Source organism: Penicillium maclennaniae (assembly GCF_028827695.1).
Source record: "Penicillium maclennaniae strain IBT 15551 chromosome Unknown utg000003l:1.0-5670915.0:1.0-5674809.0, whole genome shotgun sequence".
In the NCBI taxonomy this organism is placed as follows: Eukaryota; Fungi; Ascomycota; class Eurotiomycetes; order Eurotiales; family Aspergillaceae; genus Penicillium; species Penicillium maclennaniae.
Genome location: NW_026623215.1, coordinates 2,476,401 through 2,499,554, shown reverse-complemented (window position 1 = coordinate 2,499,554; position 23,154 = coordinate 2,476,401). Strand labels below are relative to the sequence as shown.

General features: G+C 51.3%; 12 protein-coding genes across 12 annotated transcripts; 8 read left to right on the top strand and 4 right to left on the bottom strand.

Moving 5' to 3' along the window:
- Nucleotides 1–409: 409 nt before the first annotated feature.
- On the bottom strand, nucleotides 410–2,868 carry sip5 (Sip5p; the record flags this gene model as incomplete). Its single annotated transcript, XM_056964712.1, has 3 exons — nucleotides 410–1,887; nucleotides 1,923–2,436; nucleotides 2,497–2,868. The coding sequence occupies 3 exons, from the start codon at nucleotides 2,866–2,868 to the stop codon at nucleotides 410–412; spliced, it is 2,364 nt and encodes a 787-aa protein (XP_056824665.1).
- Nucleotides 2,869–3,608: 740 nt separating this feature from the next.
- On the top strand, nucleotides 3,609–5,150 carry N7477_003048 (uncharacterized protein; the record flags this gene model as incomplete). The annotated part of the gene is made up of 1 exon (XM_056964711.1): nucleotides 3,609–5,150. The coding sequence occupies one exon, from the start codon at nucleotides 3,609–3,611 to the stop codon at nucleotides 5,148–5,150; it is 1,542 nt and encodes a 513-aa protein (XP_056824664.1).
- Nucleotides 5,151–5,921: 771 nt separating this feature from the next.
- Nucleotides 5,922–6,730, top strand: N7477_003047 (uncharacterized protein; the record flags this gene model as incomplete). Its single annotated transcript, XM_056964710.1, has 4 exons — nucleotides 5,922–6,015; nucleotides 6,125–6,418; nucleotides 6,523–6,629; nucleotides 6,680–6,730. The coding sequence occupies 4 exons, from the start codon at nucleotides 5,922–5,924 to the stop codon at nucleotides 6,728–6,730; spliced, it is 546 nt and encodes a 181-aa protein (XP_056824663.1).
- Nucleotides 6,731–7,618: 888 nt separating this feature from the next.
- On the top strand, nucleotides 7,619–8,543 carry N7477_003046 (uncharacterized protein; the record flags this gene model as incomplete). Its single annotated transcript, XM_056964709.1, has 2 exons — nucleotides 7,619–7,913; nucleotides 7,960–8,543. The coding sequence occupies 2 exons, from the start codon at nucleotides 7,619–7,621 to the stop codon at nucleotides 8,541–8,543; spliced, it is 879 nt and encodes a 292-aa protein (XP_056824662.1).
- Nucleotides 8,544–8,926: 383 nt separating this feature from the next.
- N7477_003045 (putative G-patch domain protein) lies at nucleotides 8,927–10,026 on the bottom strand (the record flags this gene model as incomplete). Its single annotated transcript, XM_056964708.1, has 2 exons — nucleotides 8,927–9,865; nucleotides 9,931–10,026. 2 exons carry the CDS (start codon nucleotides 10,024–10,026, stop codon nucleotides 8,927–8,929), a joined length of 1,035 nt encoding a protein of 344 aa, XP_056824661.1.
- Nucleotides 10,027–10,299: 273 nt separating this feature from the next.
- N7477_003044 (uncharacterized protein) lies at nucleotides 10,300–12,010 on the top strand (the record flags this gene model as incomplete). Its single annotated transcript, XM_056964707.1, has 3 exons — nucleotides 10,300–10,509; nucleotides 10,563–10,922; nucleotides 10,970–12,010. The coding sequence occupies 3 exons, from the start codon at nucleotides 10,300–10,302 to the stop codon at nucleotides 12,008–12,010; spliced, it is 1,611 nt and encodes a 536-aa protein (XP_056824660.1).
- Nucleotides 12,011–12,241: 231 nt separating this feature from the next.
- Nucleotides 12,242–13,138, top strand: N7477_003043 (uncharacterized protein; the record flags this gene model as incomplete). The annotated part of the gene is made up of 3 exons (XM_056964706.1): nucleotides 12,242–12,574; nucleotides 12,663–12,924; nucleotides 12,951–13,138. The coding sequence occupies 3 exons, from the start codon at nucleotides 12,242–12,244 to the stop codon at nucleotides 13,136–13,138; spliced, it is 783 nt and encodes a 260-aa protein (XP_056824659.1).
- Nucleotides 13,139–13,141: 3 nt separating this feature from the next.
- On the top strand, nucleotides 13,142–13,392 carry N7477_003042 (high affinity methionine permease; the record flags this gene model as incomplete). The annotated part of the gene is made up of 2 exons (XM_056964705.1): nucleotides 13,142–13,152; nucleotides 13,191–13,392. 2 exons carry the CDS (start codon nucleotides 13,142–13,144, stop codon nucleotides 13,390–13,392), a joined length of 213 nt encoding a protein of 70 aa, XP_056824658.1.
- Nucleotides 13,393–13,620: 228 nt separating this feature from the next.
- Nucleotides 13,621–16,420, bottom strand: N7477_003041 (snoRNA-binding rRNA-processing protein NOP14; the record flags this gene model as incomplete). The annotated part of the gene is made up of 2 exons (XM_056964704.1): nucleotides 13,621–16,074; nucleotides 16,133–16,420. 2 exons carry the CDS (start codon nucleotides 16,418–16,420, stop codon nucleotides 13,621–13,623), a joined length of 2,742 nt encoding a protein of 913 aa, XP_056824657.1.
- Nucleotides 16,421–16,564: 144 nt separating this feature from the next.
- On the top strand, nucleotides 16,565–17,770 carry N7477_003040 (uncharacterized protein; the record flags this gene model as incomplete). The annotated part of the gene is made up of 5 exons (XM_056964703.1): nucleotides 16,565–16,607; nucleotides 16,656–16,775; nucleotides 16,824–16,884; nucleotides 16,935–17,071; nucleotides 17,124–17,770. The coding sequence occupies 5 exons, from the start codon at nucleotides 16,565–16,567 to the stop codon at nucleotides 17,768–17,770; spliced, it is 1,008 nt and encodes a 335-aa protein (XP_056824656.1).
- A 220-nt stretch (nucleotides 17,771–17,990) lies between these two features.
- Nucleotides 17,991–20,453, bottom strand: N7477_003039 (uncharacterized protein; the record flags this gene model as incomplete). Its single annotated transcript, XM_056964702.1, has 8 exons — nucleotides 17,991–18,969; nucleotides 19,023–19,144; nucleotides 19,191–19,464; nucleotides 19,512–19,651; nucleotides 19,702–19,936; nucleotides 19,995–20,068; nucleotides 20,131–20,343; nucleotides 20,394–20,453. 8 exons carry the CDS (start codon nucleotides 20,451–20,453, stop codon nucleotides 17,991–17,993), a joined length of 2,097 nt encoding a protein of 698 aa, XP_056824655.1.
- Nucleotides 20,454–20,585: 132 nt separating this feature from the next.
- Nucleotides 20,586–23,153, top strand: N7477_003038 (pentatricopeptide repeat protein; the record flags this gene model as incomplete). The annotated part of the gene is made up of 1 exon (XM_056964701.1): nucleotides 20,586–23,153. The coding sequence occupies one exon, from the start codon at nucleotides 20,586–20,588 to the stop codon at nucleotides 23,151–23,153; it is 2,568 nt and encodes an 855-aa protein (XP_056824654.1).
- Nucleotide 23,154: the final 1 nt, after the last annotated feature.

Sequence of the window (23,154 nt, the reverse complement as noted above, 5' to 3'; positions counted from 1 at the left end):
ATTTTGAAGCATTGCGGCGAAGTAGTGTGGACCCTTGGACCAGGTCTACCCGAGTGACACATTGTCATACTCTGGTGAAAGATTGTCCTATGTCTCTTGGATTCAATTGTCCCACTGGAGCATGGGCAAACAGACCTAGAATGGAATAAATATTGATCTAAGAAAGAGTAGTGGTCACAACTCGATGGAATTTGATTTGTTAGGAGCGATCTCTATGGGGAGAAAGAAACTCGATGTGATGCAGGTAGACTGCTTGAGAGATAAGAATGAAGGAAAATAAATGAAAGAATGAACATGCCATAAACCATGATCAACCTCCCTACAGCGCCGGCTAATCCGTCCATGTGGTCGGGACGACAAAGTGCCCGACCCGAAGAAAAGGAACAAAAGAAAATTCGCGAACTTGTTCTTAGGTAGCTTCGGTGTCTGGTGTAGTGCCAGTAATCTCGACAGAGCGAGTTTCGAGCTCCTTGGGTAGCATGCCATGAGAGCTATCTTCAACTTCCACTTGAGGAATGGAAGCAGGCTGAGACTCGGTCTTTTCAGGATCGGCGGAGGGCTGGTGGACTGACGGTGTCGCGCTCGAAGAGCCCTCCGCTTTGGGAAAGACAGAAGTATCCTCGACGTAGTCTGCCTCCTGACTTTTCTCTTCATCGCCGATGACCTCGGCCAGGCTGCGGAAGTTGAACATGGGCTCCAACGAAGTATTGCTTCCATCTGCGGTAAGGTGACTTCCCGTGCGCTCATCTGCGGTCGCTTCCATAATCGATGAGAAGGACGACGATGCACTGGACACGTGCCGAAGATGAGAAGGTCGCAATGGCTCGGCGCTCAAGGTCTGCTCAGCGGCCGGATTCTCCGGGATAGTCTCCGCGGAGGAGGCACTCGGTGACGAGCCTAGCAGGCCAGAGTCTACGGCTATTGAAGGCGCCACCCGATCGACTGCCTTGCCCTTGCCAACGGAAGTGTCTTCCGCGATCGAAGAACCTATCCGAGATTCGCCAGGAACCGAGAGCGCAGTGGTACTAGGGTTGTTGCTGTACAAGCCAGTCTTGCGAGCCACCTTGTCCGCCTTCTTGGCCTCTTTCTCCTTCTCCTTCTCCCGTCTCTTGGCTTCTTTCTTGATCTCTTTTTCCTCTCGCTTTCGGCGCTCTTCTTCGCTAGCCAAACTCAGCCGAATCGCTTCCATCATCATCATTTCTTCGAGATCGTCCATCCGGGTGCGTCTCGAGCTATCCCGCGGCGGTGCAATATTTGCGCCTTCTTCGGCGGAGTCGGTATCTAGGACAGCCGCACGAGGTGGTGTTCGGTCCGGTCGATCAGTCAAAAAAGCCAATGCATTTAGGGCAGGGGAGCCGGTCCGGCCGGAGTCCCCTTGAGTAGCTCTCCGCAATCCTCTCCGACTGAGCCCAAGGTGACGACTGTCGCTCCCAGACTGCCCGTTGTTCATCAAATAGGCTGCCGTGTGAAGGGCGGTCGCAGCAGCAGATCGGCGAGCGGCGTGAGCCCTGGCGTTGGCCAGCTTCTGGGCCCAGTCTGGGCGGACCTTGTCCGTTGTGACCACCGAAGGGTCAGTGGCAGATAATGACGTCGCACGGCGCCGACCTATCATTGGGGCAAGGTTTGCCGAGGACAAAGAGGATGTAGAGGATACAGGAGAAGTGAACATGGGAGAGGGACGAGCGCTTGGGTCCGCAGCATAGGTCAAGCCTCGTTTAAAAGGAGGTGGTGCGTAGGTAACTCCGAACTCAGGCTGAACACAGAAAGGACACGCAGAAGGCTCCGACACGAGCTGTCCTTCTGTATCAGCCTGTTCGCCCTCCGGTGCGGATGGAGCATTGGAATCGGCCTCGCCGTGCTCCGGGGATGCGGATCCGGCCGTTTGATCTGCACGAAGCACTCAGAACAAATAGGTTGATCACAGCATCGCGTATGGTTCAGGTATCGAGGATAGTACAGGAAGCAGATAGGACATTCGCTGGCGTCCTTGTACAAAATTACTTCGATCGGCGACCCATTGACGAAGGGGTCCTTGGGTAGTTGCAGCTCACGCGGCGTCAAATCTGTCTGTGACCCATACCTTGATGTCGTCAGGGCTGCCAGGGTCTTCGCTCTGGTACGGAAAAGAGGCGAAGCCGAGGTGCCGGATGCGATCGGAGATGTTGTAGGTAATGATTGGGCGGGGATGGAGCTCTGTGAAACATCCGAGTTGAGGGACTGGGAACGGGAAGTGATCGGTACCGTGAGATGATTGATATTTGATGGGTCGCGCGATTCATTCTCGGATGCCTTGGGCAGAGTGTATTCTAATTCGGGTGGGATCTCGTCGGGTGGGGGGGATAGGCATTCCCGGGCCGCGGCCATCAGCTGGTGCTCAGCCCATGATTCAGAGAAATCGTTGAGCCCTCTCCAGAACGGGGCCAGTCGACGTTCAATCTAGCCACAGGCCATGGTTAGTCTCTCCCAGGTTCTCAGATGCTTCCAGGCAATTCGTACCATTAGTTGACGCACGACGGCCTTGTTGAAGTCCTCCGTCCCCACGTAGACACCCTGTGTTACAAGATAGCCACCATCAACATGTTCCTCTTTCATGCTGTGCTCCCGCTCCTTCACACGAGCTACAAGTTCCTTCTCCAGTCGACGGGCGTCTCGTTCCTGTTTCGTCTCTCGTCGTTGCTCAAGAGCAGCCACGTCACGGTCATGACTGCTGCCGATGCCGAGCAAAGAGAGATCCGGGCGACTCCCTCGGCCTGACCGAGAAGACTGGTATACCGAACGACCGGGGGTATCGGACGCGCCTGGCGACCATTGATGACTTCGACGTCGTGGAGTAGTCGTTCGCGACTCCTTGGTCTGGGAGTTGCCCATGGCGGCGATGAGGTGGGAGTGTACCGATAACAAGTCGGTACGGCGTAAGTCCGATGGGGCAAAGGTTCTCTCTGACCAGGGAAGCGGTCCCAAGTTGTAGGGGCAAGGAAATTCAGGCTAGAGCCAGGGAAGACATCGGAGAGGGTTGATGATAACAAGAGAGGGGAGATGTGGAGGAAGGGAAAGGGAGCGGGGAGGGGGTTCGGGTGGGAACCAGTTGATCGGGAGTACACTGGGGAAGTGAGATCGGTGAGAGGAAGGGAAATGGGATGAACTAAGCGGGTACGTAAGAAGACCAGATCTCTCACATCGGATGTGGCGGATGGGCCCCGACTTAGTTAAAAGAACGCTATTTCAATATAAGGGACTCTGCCCTGGCCGTTTATCCGCGGGTCTGGCCCACGTCGTGTGCCACGACTGTCCCGTCATCGCCGGGTCATCTGCTGAATTACATCAGCCCTGTGAACCCGAGCTTTGGAAGATCCTCGGTGGGGATTTCGGTTGGTTCATAGGGGCTCCTGACACAAGCTAGCTGGAGATTGACCCTATTACTACACGTAGGGTGAGTAGTGTCTTGGCTGAACGCTCATCACTGCTTGACATGCTGGACCGAAAAGGAAGGCGGTGACAAGACACATCTGTTGTCTGCGGAGAAGAAAAAAAAAAGGTGCAGCTCGGTCTTTTTGTCGCCCAGCAAAATTCCCACTTCCACCAATGCAATCGGATATGGCCTTTCTACAATGATCGAAGAAAAAACAAGACTCCACATCGTTCCTTTCACTCCCGAACTTCTCCCATCAGTTCTACCTCCTTCCCTCCGTCAATCGGCCACCGACATTTCGTTCCACACCATTCCCACCTTCCCCGAAAACAATTACGGCTACGTAACCTTGCCGACAATGGACGCCGAGAAAATTAAGAAGAAGCTCAATGGTTCGATCTTGAAGGGCAAGAAATTTAAAGTTGACCATGCCCGGCCTTCAAAGAGGCAGAGAGACGAAGAGGAAGCTGTCGAAGTTCCTGCAGAGGAGAAGAAGAAGTCGAAGAAGCGCAAATCAAAGGATGTCGAGGACGAGGTGATCGACGGCTACGAACTTCCCTCGGACCGCAAGGTCAAGCGTGGCTGGACCGAGCCCTCCAAGAAGGAAAAGCGCAGATCAGAAAAGAAGAGCAAGGACGCCAAGAAAGAAAAACCGCAACTCAAGTCCAAATACACTGAAAAGTCCGAGTGTCTCTTTCGAACCACTCTTCCACCCAATCGGTTGTCTGTCGATGTGGAAGACAAGAAGGCCAAGAAAAAGAAGAAGTCTTCTCGAGAAACAGTAGTCCACGAATTCGCCAAAACTTACACCCAGCCCAGCTTCCTGCGCTCGGCGGGAGAGGATGTTCCGCCCACGACTACATTTGACGAAGAAAAGGGATGGGTAGATTCTGCGGGCGCTGTGAAGGAGTCTGCCAGCGAAAAGACTCGGAAGGACAATTACCGACCGGGTCAGGTCCCCGGTACCAAAGAGAAGAAGCCGAAGAAGAAGATAATCCCTAAGGAGAAGACTCCTGAGCCTTCGGAGGAATCTGAGGACTATACATCTTCGAGTGGCTCTGATGAGAGCTCGAACTCTGAGAGTGAGGCGGACAGCTCTTCTGACGACTCATCTGACTCTTCCGATGAGGAGACATCGAAGCAATTGCAGCTTTCCAAAGAGACTGAGGAGCCTCCCAAGGCCAATGCGGTCGACAGTGACAATGCGGACTCCGAAGGACCCGAGGCGGCCTGCGAGGCTGCCAGGGATGCAGACGAGTCTTCTCCAAAAGAGATCCATCCTCTTGAAGCACTTTTCAAGCGGCCCGCCCCCGCCTCGGCCGCTGAACAAGAACCCGTGCCGAAGGTCAATGCTGGTTTCAGCTTCTTCGGTGCCGACGACTTTGAATCAGAGGATGAGCCCCAGATTCCGGAGCCTCAGACCCCTTTCACACCCTTCACCAAAAGGGACTTGCAAGATCGAGGCTTGCGAAGCGCGGCTCCTACTCCAGACACTAGTATGGTCAACCGACGTTTAAATTGGAATGAGAACGATGAGGAGGAAGACGAGGACTCACCAATTGATACCCCAGTCTCCAAAGCTCGTGATAGTGGAGCTCCCAAAGACGAGACCGAGTTTGCTAAGTGGTTCTGGGATAACCGGGGTGACAACAACCGTGCCTGGAAGAAGAGGCGGCGTGACGCAGCCAAGGAGCAAAGACAGAGAGAGAACCGGAAGAAGGGAATGAAGGGCAGGTCATAATTAGTCAAGCCTTTTTGGATATACCTCCATCACCTATACATAGGTACTGTGTTGTTAAGGAATAGAACATAATCTTGCATAGAATTTGAGCGGTTTGAATGGACTAGGAGCCAAATGGTCAGGAGCCAAATGGTCAGGTCTACGTATAAGACAAGCCCTCCGGGGCTAGCCAGGCTGGGTCTATGCTGAACACCATCCACAATGTTTAAATAGAAGCTACTCAATATGGAGATGATACATATCCGGGTTTTGGTCCAGGCTCGTCGTTATATATACACACACCAGAAAGCGTAGCTTAAAAATCATAGAATTTAAGTTTGAAATACTAAAGCCCGGTGATCGTTGCAAAGTTAGTTTCACGAGGTCTTGTTCATCAGATAATCAAACAATTAGAAAAAAATCAACAGTATCATCACAAATCCCTACCTCCTTTGCGCTCACGACACCATCCCAGAACCAAAGAAATTTCACTGGAAATGTATTCAATTGGTAAAAGTGATAAAAAACGTAACAGGCCCGAGCCGCGGATCGAACGCGGGACCTCGCGCAGGAGTGCTTAGGTCAAACCCTAAGCGCGAATCATACCACTAGACCACCCGGGCTGTTGTGGAAATTATTTTGATTTTGTGCGTCTTGATCACGAATGCCCTGTTCTCAGGTGGAGCCAATGGCGGTCTGTATATCACGTGCGGATTGATAACCGCGATAGGCCTCGTCATTAGAGTTGCCGGCGCGTTACGGAAAGTCAAGAACATTGAGACAAGCGTCAAGATGCAGCTTGCATGGGGCTTTCAGAGCAGTAGAGCGCAAATTACCCTGCTCATCCTTGCCTTATTTTCCCTAGCTTCCTTCACCGCGGCTTCTAGTAAGTAAAACGCTCACCGATTGAACTCGCCCGAGCAGCTGCCGATCGAATCCATTACCATCACCATCACTGCTGGCGTAAGAAGCTAATCTAGTACCTCTGAATATAGCACCGACCTCATTTTGCAAGTGTACCTGTTTCTCTAATAGCACGATCATCCCTCTCGACCCTGCCAAGTCCGGGACATCCTCATCCACCTTTGACAATGTCCTGCACCTCCACAAACGCGCCTTAGACGCCTTCAAAGCCGGAGCTGAGATCGTTGACGACCACACTTTGACCAAGCGCGCAGCACAATACAAAGCTCTTAGCTGCAACGACTGCAATCGCAAGTTCTGTCTGGACTACGAGCTCCCGACATGCAAAGGGGCGAAGGAGGATGACGTCTTCACCACTTGCTTCCGTATGTGATATTTCCCTACAGCATCAAATCACCTTACAACTGGTTCTGGTTCTTGCCATGACATTGAGCCCAAAATGCAGAACTAACCCACTCCTCGCAAATAGAGCGCGACTCACGAAAGGACGAAGCAGTAGTTTTTATTTTCATTTTTGCTACAGGTGGCCTGCTAGTTTGGGCTATTTTGAAGCCGTGGATCGAGCGGTATCTCGAGGTAAGGTTTTTGCTTGGTGTGGAAAGACGCAGCGGCTAATCGAGAATCAGGCTGCGCGAGAGCGCCGATCGTATATGCCCGTGAATGATCCTGAAAACTAAGGTACAATAGTGAAATTGGCTGAGACCCTTATCCAAGACAGCATTCGTGTACAAAGTAGGCCAGTAGACTATGAATGGAGATGACGCGGTGTGAAATGCCGTGACGGCCAAGTCCGACGATCCTGAATTTCATATCAGGGAATGCCGATAAGACCAAGTTAAAGTCTGCAAGTCCCGGGTTCAGGGGTGTTCACCTCCAATCCAAGTCCAAACCAGGCCTGATCTTGGAACCATACACGATCTATTTAATCTAGCGCTCTCTGGCGAACTTTGTGATGGGTCCAATCGTCTCCACCCGAGAGGGGAAAGATGACACAAATCGCAACGGGCCCTGACTCCACGGGCATAGAAACCTCGTGTCCATTCCTTGAAACCTATGACCGGGGATGATGAAATCGAATTCCTCGGTGAAATTTCCGCGCCCTGGTCGACTGATAGAGCATCGGCAATGCGATCATTGAGCATGGAAATCAACTTTGCCATGAGCTCGACCAGGGACCATTGATCCGACCAGTTCACGTTTGGGGGGGGGCGCTGAGAGTCTGAGATTCGAAGTGGATTCAGGGACAGCGACAAAAACTTGCTGCGATCCTCCCAAATTAAGATTACACCGAAGCTCTTGTTTCTATGGCACTTTCTCTTTCTTTTGTTTTTTTTTTCCCTTCTTCTTTTCCGCCGTGCCTCTCTTTTCGCTTCCCCCCAAGTCTTTGTCCTTTGTCTTCCCTCTGGACGCCTTTCGTAGCACGAGTCCTTCGGCAGTGCGCGGAGATCCACAAAGATCAAGATCGTCACTAATCAAATTGTGGCGTCGATAATCTCGCTATACCCGGTGCTCACCGCGCCTTCAACACCGATTTATTTTTAGTGTTTTTTCAGTTTGGATTTGCTATGGCTATCTTCGATTCTGAGAAGCGCCCTCGCGGTCTTCGCATTCCTTCTCTAGCGGCGATGAAAAATGGTACCGTCGCTGCCAGATCCCAGTTCTCCTTCTCCGGCAAGAAATCCAACGAATCCCGCACTCCCGAAGAGGATCCAATCTCTACTCCTCCGTCCGGGGGTTTCTTTGCCCCGCTGTCGAAAGCTGCCCCTCCTCCAAGCACGGAACTACCTGCGATCCCCAGGGATCAATTACCTCCCCCACCGCGGATGACAACCCATGACCCAGCCCGTCGAGAGGTGGGGAGTAATGCGCGTCCAAACCAGACATCCCCTACATCACAGGGCCTAAGACCCCCCCGCGCCGGCTATTGTTGAACCTGCGCCGCCTCCCGAAGCCCAGTCTGAGCTCCAGCAAGCTTCCCAAATGCAGCCGTTACCTCCAGTGAAGTCCGAGCGTCGCACGCAACCAGAACCGACAATGTCGCAGTCGCAAATGCAGCCATACCCGCAAGAGCCGTCTCAATCCCAATTCACCCAGTCTGCACCCCCGGTCATGCTCTCCCTGCCTGCAGCAGAAGACAACGAAGATTTGACACCACTGGAAGACTTCATTCCAACTCCCGATGGCTCTGGAACTCCTTTGGAACCGGTGTCTAGCGGTGAGCAAGCTCGAATTGATACGCCGCCTTTGGAAGTTGAGCCTGTCGCGGCGCCGTTGAACAAAGGTCACTTGGCTTGCTTCCAGGAGCATCGCAACATGCCCGTGGCACAGAACGTGTGGTGCCCGATACCGTGCATGACCTGTCTCAAGTTTGACCGAGAGATCCGTCACCGTTGTGTATTCTGTTGCTTGCGCATCTGTGAAGGCTGCCATCAGGCTCTGATGAAGTGCAAAAATCGGTCGTTGGAGGAGCTCATGGGAAGCCTCAACTGAATTAGATCGAATTTTGCCCGTCTTTTACTCTTTCTCCCTTTCTTTTTTTCCTTTCATTATTCTTTATAACCTCCTTTTTTCTTCTTATTCCAACACTTGCTGCTGCATAATCGGCGCAGTGCGTCGGGACTGGAACCCTCGAGAGTTGAGACTCGAAAAGATCTTGCTTGTTCTCGGCAGAGAGGCGGCTAATGTCAGTGTGGACCTATTTTATGATACCAAGGATGTTTGTGTATACTATGATGACCCGAGTCAAATTTGCATATTGATAATGAATAGTGTCATCGAAGAGCACACGCGATAGTTCAGACCAAATCAATTCGTTTCTATAATTCGTAAGGCATACTGTACAAACAGGAAAGGGAGGGGGAAGATGCAGTAGATCAATCATGATCTTCTTCAGTCAAGCCGGGACAGCCCTCAAGCTCCACATCAGTCTCGTAGCGGTATTTGCACCAGAAACAATACCGATATGTGTCACGGAGATAGATCACCAATCTATGTAGTCTCTCGGCTGGATCTAATGCATTGAACGCGTCCAGCTCCGGATCTTCTTCTTCAAGCTCTTGCTCAACAGCAGCGGTGTACGGTCCGAGCGTATCGCCAAGGGCTTGCTTGTCGTCCCTCTCAAGATCGACATCGTCGTATCCAGGGAGTTTCTGGCTTGGGAAGAAAGACGACGGCAGGGAATGCATCAGAGCATGACGGGCCTGATTATCACGTTCTCGTTCCTCGCGCTCACGAACAAGGCCGCGGTAGAGAACATTGACCTGCGAGGTGAGTTTAAAGCGCTTAGGCTTCGGCGCATCGCTGAGTCCCAAGTCTTTATCATCTGAGGGCTCATCTTCGTCGTTATGGCCGTCCCTCCCAGTATCCTCTTCGGCCTCTGCATCCAGCCTCTCAGCAACCTTCTGTGCAGCTCGTATTTGCGCCTCAGTTCGCTTCAATTCGCGTTCCTCGCGGACGCGATCCCTGTAATCGCCTTCCTCGTGCTTGATCTTCTTGATTGCTTCCTCTGCCTCCTCGCGGATTTTTCGTTTCTTCTCGGTATCTAATCCAATTCCACCACGGTTCTCTTTGAAAACAAGATTCAGCGGTTCCGAGCGTGTCTTGGTTTCGTCAGGGCCGGAGACTTTCGTGTCGGTGTTGGTGTCTGTGTCGCGTTTTCCGAGCGATTGGCCGGGCTTGAAGCCTAGCTTGGCCATCATCTTAAAGCCCTTGTTAGAGGGATCCAGGGTACTAGTAGCCAGAGCTTCATCTCGGCGACGCGCGTCTTCAGCTGCACGTTCGGCTTTCGAAAGGACTTTTCCTCGAGCTTCGGCCTGCAAGGGCGGTCAGTGGGATTTTTCTTTTCTCAAAAAAGGAACACCTCCCAAGGGAAACCCACCTCTCGCTGCTCGCGCTTTTTTCTTTGTGTGAATGTCTCCTTCTGCTTAGGCTCCTCGATCACCATGGACATATAGTCCTCCTCGTCGGACGACATGATGGATGACAGAGTCAAGTTCCCGAAATGAGCCAGGCGCCGATTAAGTTGCGGGGAAGCCGCAGTGGATCTCTCCAATTGAGCCAAAAATACACTTTCTGCCCTGCTGCGTGCGAGGGGCGCGCATTCCAATATGGCCCTTCGGTATTCAGGCCAAGAGCCCATTGCAGGGGTCTGGCCTGACTGTCGGCTGTTCTTCTGAACCCGGAAGATCTGTTCAAAACCTGCGCTCTGTTTCCCTCTCGGCAAGGTCAGACCTTGTCCACGAAGATCATGAATCTCTATCACTTCTTTCTCTTATCGCTAGCTTCTGCACAGGGCCCGGTAGTTCACCTGAGCTACTCTAGCTATGAAGGCAGTTCGCTTTCAAATGGTGTATCCCAATTTCTTGGAATGCGCTATGCAGCGGCGCCTGTAGGTGATCTGCGCTTCGAAGCTCCCCAGGATCCACCGTTCAAAGAAGAAACCCAACAGGCCACGCGTGTAAGTTCTCCCAGATCATGCCGAGACGAGAACCCCTTGTTGACATTTATCAGCATGGCCCGATTTGTATCCCCGTGGCAAAAAGTCCGGGTTCACCTGTAGAGAATACACAGTCGGAAGACTGTCTCTTCATGGATATTTATACCCCAACTGACGCCGTGAACTCTGAAAGAAACCTTCCGGTCTATTTCTTCATCCAAGGCGGTGGCTTCGCAGAGCTTTCAAACCCCAATTATAATGGTACTTTCTTAGTCGAAGCATCAGGCCACAATATTATTGTGGTGACTTTCAACTATCGCGTGGGTCCATTCGGTTTTCTTGCTGGCGAAGAAGTCGAGCAAGGTGCCAGCCTTAATAACGGACTCAAAGATCAACGCCAGGCTCTTCAATGGGTACAAGATCATATCAGCAAGGTTAGTGTTACTTTGTTTCCTTGCTCTACTCTCTAACGTATTTGTAGTTTGGCGGAGATCCCAATCATGTCGTTATCGGTGGTGATAGTGCCGGGGGAGCCTCGGTGACTTTGCATCTTTCTGCCTATGGAGGACGAAATGACGAACTGTTCATTGGCGCGGCAGCCGAATCCCAGAGCTTCGGGACTATGCTCAATGTGTCAGAAAGCCAATTTGCCTACAACAAGCTGGCAACAAACACGGGCTGTACCGACAGCAACAATACTCTCGCATGTCTACGGAGTCTCGACATCATCGACCTGCAACACCAAAACATTAAAACGCCACTGCCAGGAGCAACTGGAGATCCCTTATACCTTTACAGCCCAACAATCGATGGCGATTTGGTCCAAGATCATACCTTGAAACTATTTCATCAAGGCAAATTCATCAAAGTGCCGGTGATATTCGGCGATGTCACAAACGAAGGCACAATCTTCGTCCCAAGAAACACTTCCAGCACTGCTGAAGCCGACACATTCATCAAAAACCAGTTTCCCGTCATCACGGAAGCTCAACTAGACAAATTCAATAGTATGTACCTCACCAAGGACCAAACCAAAACCTATCCCAATGCCGGCCCATACTGGCCCCCAACCAGCACCGGCTACGGCGAACTCCGCTATATCTGCCCAGGCATCGACATGTCCTCCACATATGCCTCCGCTGGCATATCCAGCTGGAACTATCACTTCGCAGTTCTAGATCCACACGAGGAAGAAGTCGGAACGGGGACCTCCCACACCGTGGAGGTGAATGCAATTTGGGGGCCGGACGGCGTGAGCACGGTGCCTCCAGCATCATATTATACGTCGAATGCAGGAATAGTCCCCGTAATGCAGGGCTACTGGACGAGCTTCGTTCGGTCTTTGAACCCTAATACGTATCGGTTTCCATCCAGTCCAGAATGGGGAACTTGGGGTAGTGCGAATGATACATATCATCGGATCTTCATTCGGACCAACCAGACTAAGATGGAGACGGTATCGCAGGACCAGAGGACGCGTTGTGAATATTTGCTTAGCCTTGGGGAGTATTTGAGGCAGTAGCCTTTTAATATAGGCAGTCTAATTATCCAGATCCATTCACATGGCTTTGCTGTATTTTTTTTTTTCATTGTAAGATGCATCGAATCAATAGATGCATGGAAGTAAAGAGAGCTTTTCTCGGGTTGGAAGGACTTGGACATTGAGAAAGGAGTGTAGCCGCTTTGGACTATTGGTCATGGAAACATATTTCCCCCAGAGAATATATTTATTCTAGCCTAGAAACCCAGCAAAATGACTGAACTAGCGCCCAGTGTTCTCTCCGGTGTGTGCTCAGTAGGCCTTACCATGATATACTGTTTCATAGGATACCTTCTGTCCCAAAGCACGCTATCGCTCTACCTGAAAGTGGCATCGTGTTTTCCCAGTCGGTCCGGCGCTGAAGTCCTCTATCTTGAGCAAGCATTCCTGAAACCACACTACTTCTTCCTCACGATATTCACGGGTGAAACAGGTCTTCTTCTCACTTGGGAGCAGCGATTCCGTTGTTCTGGCCGAATGCTTGTTTGGGATTGCTGGTTCGTCGTATACTACTTGGCAGTTGGAGGGGCGTTGCCGTTGCAGCTTGTACACTTGCATTAATAGGTTGGTCAACACTCTCTCAATGAGAACAGCGCGCTGAGAATGTAATGTGGTCGCTACAAGTACGAAATAGTCCTTGCAATTCGTCGTTTGGTTTGGTACCGTCGAGATTGCTACGTTGTTACTGTATGACACAATGATCGACTATTGTGAAAATAATAATCAAAGGGACTTGCTAACACCACTCAAGGATCTCGATCGCTGGCTTGGTGGCTCTCGGAGGACATACACGAGTAAGAGATCCCTGGAGATGAACTGTCGCAATGCGTGGGAAGGAACCTCAGAAGCCTCAGCCTACGGAGCAACCAACGCCAAGATCAAATTGATCTTCTTTGGTAATTGAGCTTCTGATGATTCGGAGACGCCGCAAGGCTATCTATCAATCTGCCCCGACCCGAATACAGAGCTTGGAATGTGGCCCTGGCGTGCGCCTTTCTGGCGAACCTATATGTGCTTGTTGCACCGGGGTATCCCCCGACAGGAGGTGCAGATGGTGGATATGTCGGTTTCTGGTACTTTACCAATATGGTGGTTGACATCGCTCCGTAATTCATGTATTCGTGGTAACATGCTATTTATTTCAAGGCTAATGATTAGACAGGCTTACGCTTTGTGACGTTTACTACTATCCTTGGATTGATTTCATTCCCAAGTATAAAGGGTTTGAGTATAGACAGACGATCGTAAAATTTGACGATGGAACCGTCACACATCAATTCGTTCAAGTTCCAAAGTCTGACTTGTCCGAGAGGGTTGCTCAACACGATGCTTCCGGTCGCTTGATCCGGGAAGAAGTATACTAGTTCATGGCATACCATGGCGTAGAAACGGAGATGAGTATTTGAAGGAGAACGTGAAGGCAATCTCCAATTGATAATGCGCATCAAACGACTTTTATTCCGGTCATGCACCAGCCCTGTATAAAGGGCATCGAAGAGTATATATACGAGTCTGACAGAATGTATGCAAAAGAAAAAAGACATGAGAGATATGCAGAGATGCGGCAAACCACCTCGACACGGGTGAAGGGATTACCGCTTGCCCTGGCGCGCTCTCCTCTCGCGTTCGTAAGCGTTGGCAGCTTGGCCCTCTTCGCTCTGGATCTCGGCCACAAGCCTCTTGTACTTCTGCTCGTAAGCGGCATCGCGCTCCTTCTTCTCGCGAAGCTTCTCGCGGGCAATGAAGCTGGCATCCTTGCGCAATTCGCGCATAGCGCCCTTCTTCTCGCGTTTGAACTCCTTCTTGAGACGGTTGGACTCGGCACGCTCGCGGTCCGGGTCGTAGTGCTTGTCCGGGTTGAAGTCCTCCTCGAACTTGGGAATGGCCGACTTGATAGCCAAGGGCTTGTGATTGTGGAGGAGCAACGGGCGACGAGTGAGACGAGCGTTGGCAAGATGAGCATCAATCTTGTCTAAGGCCGCCTGGATAGGCTCTCGGGCCGCGCCAAAGACTTTGCTCTTGAAAGATTGGCGGAGGTACTGAAGAACTTCACGGACGGGGGTAAAGATCTCGGTAAAGGCAGACTTCTCCGACCAAATGTCAGAGGCAGCGCCGAGGAGAGAGACAAACGTGGTGACAAGAGAAATCTTGAGTTCTTCCTGCGCATCAGAGTCGGAGGCTGATGCAATGATGTCTCGGAACTGCAGCTTGCGCGGGGTGACCTTCTTAGACGGCGCGAGCCGTACAGAGTCTTCGGATTTTCTGGCTGGGAAGAAACCAAGTTTCGAAGTCGGCTCAGTAGGTGCAAGATTACAAAGGGCATTGAGAGTATAGTTGATGAACTCGGGCATGTATCTCTTTGCATCTGTTTGATACTGGAGACACAAAGTTGTGGCGAATGCACCGGTCGCGAAGTCGGAGACTGTTTTGACCGAGCACTGGCCCAAGAATCGAGCCAAGCACAGATGAGCTGGCGTGGTGACAGAGTGGAAGTGATCGGAAGTGGGGAAGACGGTTGAGATGCCAGAAAGAATGGCCACGTCTCCAGGGAGAAGGTTAAGGGGACGCTCGGTGGTAATCTCGCGAAGACGCGCGCGGAATGACATGGCAACGTTTAATGGGTGAGTTTTGGCGAGAGAGTGGATATGACGCAGAAGGCTCTCGATCACAGCAAACGAAGGCTCCTCGCTCTCGTTAGCCATATAGGAGACATGTTCAACGAGGATCTCGGCGAATTTCCCAAGCTTTTCCTTGTTACCGGGCTGGAGGCGAGGGTGATGCAGAGCACGAATACGCTGAACGACAGTCGGAACATCCTCGGTCGGCACACCTTCGATAGTCTCAAGGAAGCTTGCGTGGGTGGATGGACAAGGGTATGTGAAAGCCAGCTTTCCCTCGGCGGTTTGATTGACTTCAACGGCTGTGGATGCGGCTCCTGAAGCACTGGTTGTGGGCAGTGTCATTCCGTTGATGAGCTCATCTTCATTCTCTGACTCAACTTCCTCTTCCTCTGAAGATTCCTCCTCCATGTCGATTGCATCCAGGTCGAGGCTAGCATTTGACCTTGTCTCGACCAAGTCATCATCAATGACAAAATCGTCTTCATCCTCTACGGCCAATTCAGGACGAGGTTGGTATGAGGAAGAGGGAAGGCCGAAAGCCTCCGCATCATCAATTTCTTCATCCTCGTCGTCCTGCATGAACGAATCTTTATCGGATTCTTCCTCTTCGTCATCGGTGACTACTTCACCGCGCATTCTGCGGACCCGGTCATGTTCAAGCTTCTTCAGTCGCGCAGCCTCCTCTTCCACCTTCTCCTCTTCAGTCTTCGTACGGTCTGTAGGCGCCGACCGCTTGTCGAATGTCAGTTGCTTGAGACGTTGATCGTACTCTCTTTCGGTTTTGTTCTTCTCTGGTTCCTGTAGTAGGGCTGCACGTTCCGGGTTCATGGCGTCGAGATCTTGCTTGGCCGGCTCCGGCTTACCGGGATTCTTCATGCCTCGAAGAGCCTCGAAGAGATCGGGGAGCTCCTTATCAAGCTCATCTCGAAGGTCTTCGTCGTCCTCCTTGGCCTGCTGTCGCTCGTGCTTGTAGAACTTGGATTTGGCAATGACTTCCTTCATCACCTCTGCCTTGGACTTCTTCCGCTCGGGTTGGTCTCCGTCACCATGATCGATAAAGTCATTGTCCATGTCCATGTCCTCCTCCATTCCCATGTCTTCATCGTCGTCGACATAACGCTTCCGTTTCCGTGAAGATTCCTCGTCCGATTCTTCACCATTTAGGTCGCCGGCCTCGAAATCGTCCTTCAGCGTCTCTCCTTCGAGAGTCAAAGGCTGCCCCATGTGCGTAAACTGGAAATCATCCTCCTCATCCTCAAGGTTGAACATGGATTCCTTGCGCATCTTTCTCTGACTCTCTCGCGCAAATCGTTCGGCGGCTCGTTCCTCGGGGGTCATAGTCGGATCGTTTTCACCGAAACGGCGATCAATAAGTCCGCCGACTTTGTTACGGCTATTCATCTCTTGGAGGAGGGTGGCACGGCGCTATTGACGGTCTCAGATATGAAAATGTAGCAGTAGGTGGAAAGCAATCTCAACATACCCTTTCTTCACCCAAAGATTTTGTGACACCCGGACGGGCGCGCGCAGCTGGTTTCGAGCCTGAATCGCGAGTAGTCGCTTCAAATTTGGCGCGACCGGCAGGCGCTTTAATCTCGAAAGGGTTGAACCGATCCCGAATGGCTTGTAAAGCGGCATTGCGCTGGTTCCGATTTTGCGCCGCGGCGCCGGTCTTCGCATTTTGGCGCTTCTGCTTCTTGGATTGCTGGGGAGCAATCACCCCGCTATCTTTGAGCGAAGCCTTCAGCTGTTTCAGCTGAGAAGGCGGCATTTTTTTGGCTGTTGTGAACTGTCGTGAGAGTGGAATTTTTTTGCTGCAGTAAAAGCGATCAGAAAAAAATAGGTTCACCGCCTCGGCCGATCGCGATTCTGCCAAGCACCTCTCCGCACCTCTTCGTCTCCAACGACAAACATCATGGCACCTATTTCGGGGGACGGTGCGCTGTGGCTCTGTCTTGGTAAATATTACACTGGAATTCTTCTCGGGACGTATCTAATGTCTCTAGGTATATCGCTGTTCTTCGCCGTGCGCGGCATTGTCAGCGACCTTCGCCAAGTGGTTGATTTGACCGAGATCAAGCATAACGATAGAGAAGATAAGATAATTAGCGAAGGAACGGAGGATGGTAAGAGCTATAACCTCATTGCATTATATCAATACTAATTTTATCCAGTCCTCAAGTTAGATACCCTTCTCAAGCTCTCCGAGAGCACGAGCCATGACCTCCGAGCTGCGTATGATCAGCCTCCACTGATGCGGGACATGTACTGATGCACACGGACAGGGCTTTACGCATAATATCTGAAAGGTCTACTAAGGGCGAAACGCGTAATTTGCTTCTAGAAGATCTAGATTGCAAGGATAAAGTTCGTCAGGCTCGTGCCCTGACTGCCCTCCACTTCTTAGTATCTAATAGAGCTCGTATGCATCGTTCCTTCGCCGGCAGCTCATGCAAAGTGCTAACATCATGCAGTTTCTCGAACCTCAGTCTGCACTCATCTTCGAGACGTTACGACATACACCGCGCTGATCAACTGCCTTTGCAATTTCCTGGACGACCACACTGAACAAACGTCTACCACAAATTCACCTATCCTGCCCAAGACCAGGCCTATCGGAGAAAAGAAAGCACTTCACATTTTGAACATCTTGCTGCCAGAGAATGTTCCAGCGGCGTTGGAATCTGGCATCGTTAGCCGCTGGCTCGTCAGATACCCATTCCCATGTGCATTGACCGAGCCATCCCGACGACAAGATGTGGTGATTCTTATGAAAACATGGTGGTCTGACGACGCAGTCATGAGCTCTATATTCGGGACTTTGACGCAGCATCCAGATGGAATCAAGCAACTTCGGAAGCATGGCTTGATGGGCAGTATGATCGAAGAGAATGACCAGGATGATGAAGACGAAGACGAAGACGATGACAGTGATGTGTGGATGGTAGACGGGGAAGATACCGCCGGCCCTTCGTTCCGAGAGTCTACAAGGAGATTCCAGGAAGGAAGCGCAGAAGAGCAAGCACTTCGTCGCCGACGGAGGGAAGCTATGGTTTTGAGTGAAGGTGGACGGCCTCTTGGACGTGACGATATCATCCAACAACCAGTTCAAGACGAGTGAAGTCGATTACCGGCTTCTGCACCTGAACTCGCACAGACTCTGCTTCAGCTCGGACCGCAGCTTTTTGTATGATATTTTTCTTGTATGAGTTTGATACCCCTTAGCATTCGGAAAATGATTGGATTTGATATTCGCATTGTCCTTAACCTTGCACACTTCCATTGAGGGAAATTCAAGGGGCTGATCAATGTCATGCTATTGAAAGTAACCAGTATGAGACCTACAAACCCATCCATGCAACCTTGACAAGATGGTCGGTCTTCTTCCGGCTATTCTTGATAATGCCAAAGGATTTCAAATCCGACAAAGCGCCGTAGAATAAAGTCATGACGATGCGATCATCGCACTTCTTGCCCTGGTCGGTCTCGAAAACACCATGGAAAGCCTTCCACAAGTCATGTACATTGACCAGCACACCGGATTCGAGGTAGAGTTGATACAAAATCGCCGTAGCAGGTTGCTTGGCAGATATTCTAGCCCCAGAGGTATCAGGTGAGGAATACAAGTAGTCAAAGGGGCTTGTCAGGGCACGCTCAATGGCAAAGCGGGGGCGGGGTCCAAATGTTTCCTTCAAGGGATTGCGTAGATCGAAGAGGAAGGCTTCATGTAGGAACAAACCCTGAGGCGGGATCAAGGTCTCTGCAAAATACTCCTGCAGAGCGCCAATTAGGAGGTCAAGGACTTTCGTGTACTCGATATCTTGCTCTGGAAGATTGGCTTTGCCTTTGCTGAGCTGGATACGCTGCTGAACAACGGTTGTCTTTACCACGGAGTTGTTGATGTTGTATTCGCTGCGCATGGGGCCAAACTCTGCAAATTTCTCTTGCAAAGCTCTAAATTCGGCCTCGATCTCGCCAAGAGGTGTTTGGTCGAATATCTCTTTGGGCAAAGATTCAAACATTTGTCCTAGCTTTCCGGAGTCTATAGCCCTCACAATAGCCAGCATATCGTCGACGATTGGAGACTCACTCAGCTCTCCAGAAAGGGCGTAGACAGAGAGGTCAGAGAAACTGGTCTTTTTCGAGCCCTGAGTGTGTTGGAGACACGAATAAATGAGCCGAACAGCCTGGAAGATTTGTCGCATGTTTCGTTGTCCTGCCTCAAAATGCCTAAGAGCCTGCTCGAATAAGTGCTCGTCATTCTCTAGCAAAGCGGGCACTTCATTGCCAGAGCCGCTCTCAACAAGATCCTCACAAAACCTGACAAATTATCAGACCACAAGATCTAGAGTAGAGCAGGATATAATGCTTACATCCGGAAAGAGGGCAAGTTTCTGATAGCTTCGCAAAACCGGCCTCGAGACATTACTGACGGCGCTGAGCCTGCCAAAAACGTGGACAAGGGGTTGGCAAAGAAGTGTGACATGTATGCGTACTGCATCGTGTTAGATAGTGGGCATTCGCCTAGACAAAGATCTTACCTTGACCATGCGACTGAATGCTTCCGGTGTCAAGAAATAATCATTTGCTCTCTCAAAAAGAGTGTTAGTGATATTGCGGCCAAGCCAAATGTTCCCACTCGGTTCGGCCTGAAGGGCCGCATAGATGCGGTCGACACAATTTCCTGCTTCTTGAACCTCGAAGTGCTTCCCCTGAAGCATGGCGACACATGAGCGCGGGAGTCTACTCTCAAATAGCTCCACAGAGGTTGAAATCCCAAGCAAGACTGTGAATGGGATACGATCAAGCCAAGATCTAAGGAATATAAGCAGGGAATTTGAGATGCGAGGAGCTGGACCTACTTGAACAGTGACAGCATATCAGTGAGTAGGCCTGGATCGAAGGCTTCGCTGTCTCGCAGAGCAAGAACCAGTCTCTTGGTTCCCTTTCTTTGGATATGATCATGAAGGAGGTCCAAATCGTACCCGAGCATTCGGGGTCCCTTGAGCTAGTCAGTATGGACAAGATAAAGCTTGAGATGCAGAGACAGACAGAACGGTCCGTGAGAAAAATCTGGTATCCATCATTGCCTTCGGTGTTGGTCACAGCCGCTCGAATGATGTTTTTCAGAGATGTTTTGAGGTTGGGTGCGTCGCCAGATTCTAGTACTACAACACCACCCTCGCCGCTCATTGTCAATTGATCGTTGAGGCGTGAAAGTAATCGACTGAGCGAAGACACGTTGGACCCAACGGTTACCAATGCTGTGGGTATACATCCATTGCACCTGAAAATTTCTGGTTAGATCGCAATTTCGAGTGTTCCTTTCTTGGATGAGGCCATACGTTTGTGGCGATGTTTCTCTCACAAAAGACAAGACGTCTGCCAGGACTCCGGCGTCGACATCCTCGAGAATTCCCTATCAATTGGCCCAGATTAGCGACTGCAAATCCCGCTGTTATATGCCAAGGTCTCTCCTACCTGAATCTTGTCTTCCTGCTCGGACCATAGCTGTTTGTAGGTGTCATGGCGCAGCTGCACACACTCTGCTGTCTCCTCTCCATCCAACAATGGCAAGAAGCAATGCGCGTCTGAATGTTGTCTTCCATTGCCGATAGATGAGACCTTGCGACGCTTCGAAGGGCGTTCACTCGCAGCTTTCCCAGACTTTGCGGGCTGGTAAACGTACACGCCCTGAAAGATGTCAGTTCCCAGGAAGAATCAAATACGTTCTCTGTACCTACCTGGTATTGTGACCTGTCTCTGGCCAGCTCCAGAGCATCCTCTAGACCGTCGGGATCCATAGCTGGTCTTAATTGACAGGCGCGTCGAGGGATGACTTCAACGGGAGCGGGAACCACGCTAGACCCGAAAAGTGGATTAAATGGTTTTCCGAACTTCGCGACTTCAACACTTCATGCTCGACCCAACTCCATATGCTCCGCCAGCTTGTTCGAGGAGCTTACTATGCGGGCCCGTCCGTTTCTAGGCGTGCCTTTTCCGCCGTAACGGCGCGTCGACTCGATTACGGCGGGCCCAACGATAAGGTCAATTTCTTCGAACAGGACGCTCCCGGAAGCAAGAAACGACGGAAAATCGATCCCGAGGCCGAAGACAATGAGGAGCGAGAGGAGGTAGAGGAAGAGCTCACGAAGCTTCAGCAAGAGCTCAAGATTTTGGAAAAAGGCCCGTTCGCCCCCGACAGTCCTTTCATATTGGGATTGCCAGAAGATGACCGAAAGATCGCCCTGGAGGCTCTACGGAAATACGACGCAGAGCATGGCTCAGCAGAAAAACAACCGTCTCTTGATGAGGTGTTCGACGACGAATTGGACAATATGCTCAAGGAGGAGTTTGAGGGCCTCGCACTAGAACAAGAGAATTGGCAAGACAGTGCCAGAGAACGGCGCAAATTGATTGCCAAACGCACTTCGGCATCTCCGGCATCGAAGACCACGAACCAGGAATCTCAGGCCTATGCGTTACGTTTCAAAAGAGCACTTCAAAAGTTCACAGAGAACGAGTCGGATGAACGGACGAGGCAAGAGGTGTGGAAGTCTTATCGCCGGTGCAAGCAGGCTATGCCGGGGTTTATTGGCGCACTTCCTCCCAATGTCCTTGATCTTGTCTGGGAATCACAAGCCACGGCACAACTGTCGAAAAGCACACGATCTACGCACCTTCAAACTCTCGCCGAAGACGCCAGATCCGTCGACCGACCCCTCGCCACCCCCCAAATTCTTTCATATATCGATGCTTTACATCAAGGCGGCGCTACTACACAAGCACTGGAGCAGTGGGAGTCTTACCAAGCGGAGCTATCCCAGAAAAAAGAAGATCTTGAAGAGTATTGGATGCAAGGTGTTCGACTTTTTGCGGCTGAAAGCAATCCTCAACGAGCTCAGGACATCGCTCTCGCATTTTTGGCTAATGACAAGTCCCGTCAGCCTCGTGTACTCATTCCTGTTATCACGGCATGGGGCAGCATTCCCGGAAAGGACGCAGAGGTCAAAGCATGGGCATTATACCTACAATTGAAGACGATGCTTGGCCCTGACATGACCATGGAGGATTATGATCAGCTGAGCATCGGTCTTCTCACCGCAGGACGGTTGGACACTGCAGTCGCGATCTTCAAAGACATGATGGTGACGGGTCAGGATCCCGCCAACGACTCGACAGCTGTATATCAAGCGGCTCTTGGCTTAGCAGGGAATCTTCATGCATCAAGCATCGATGAGCACGCTGTTAATAAAGTTTCTCTATCGGCACTTACAATGCTGCCTCGTCGATTCCAGAACCGATTTTTCTATGCCAGCTGGATGAAGAAGCTCATTGGAATGGGCGAGGTTGATTCAGCTGCTCTAGTGATTGAGTTGATGTATGAGCGAGGAGTGCGACCCGACTCGAAGCATTTGAACGGTCTGATCGCTGGGTGGCTTCGTGACGGAAACGCAAGCGCGCGGGACAAAGCAGAGCGACTCGCGTGGTCTATGATTCAACACCGAATTGACGCTGTATGGAAACGATTCCAGCCAGTCGAACCCACTCCTCAGGTTCAAGTCAAGCACAACGAGGCCGAGGCTGCTCGGATTCCCAAGTTCATGAAGCGTGAGGTCCCACACGCTGGCATTGAAACCTTCTCCATTCTTCTTCTCCACTACACCCGCCGAGGCGACGATGACATGGTCAAGTACCTGGTCAAATGTCTCGGCGACGCACACATTCAACCCAATTCTTATTTCATGAACCATCTCCTCTACGCTGAACTCCGCAAACAAGATATTCGCTCATTATGGGCGAAGTTTAAGGTCATGTCGACAACCATCCGACCAGACTTGGAAACATACGCGTGTCTCTGGGATTGCGCCAAGCTGCAATATGATCGGGGACGTACGGCTTTCGACTCCGGATTCCCATCTGCGCGTGAGCTGTACGGAAACATGGTACAGTGGTACTCGCAACTCCCTCCTCGCGCCCAAAAGACTGCCTCCGAACAGTTCTCGAAAGAGTTGTATGACCAGATCGTGCGCTGTTTCTGCCTCTCCAAGGATCTTCCAGGTACACTTGTTGCCCTCCATTCAATGCGAGCGGTCTTCGGCTTTGCGCCTGACGAGACTACAGCTCGCATGATCGTCCTGCAAGTTGCCCGCCTCGCCGGAGTCCCGGCTGGAACACCGAAACACCGTCTTCGTCGCCTATCCTCGACACCTCGCAGCAAAGAAAGCATCGCTCAGGTCGGCCGACTGCTCGAATTGATAGGTCATCGCAAGGAGCAGGCTCTCAAAGCACAAGGGCTGAGCCTCGAGCAGCTTGATCCACACGAGGCACAAGATTACCAAGTGGAAGTCATGTCCAGCTTACTGCGGATCGTGATGGCTCGGACAGATAATCAGGGTCCAGAGCGCATTGAAAGCAATCTGACTCGGGCCGCGAACGAGATGCAGGTATCGGGGATTGAGCTTGGATCGGCTTTGGGGGTGGAAGATAGCAAGCTGCTGTGAA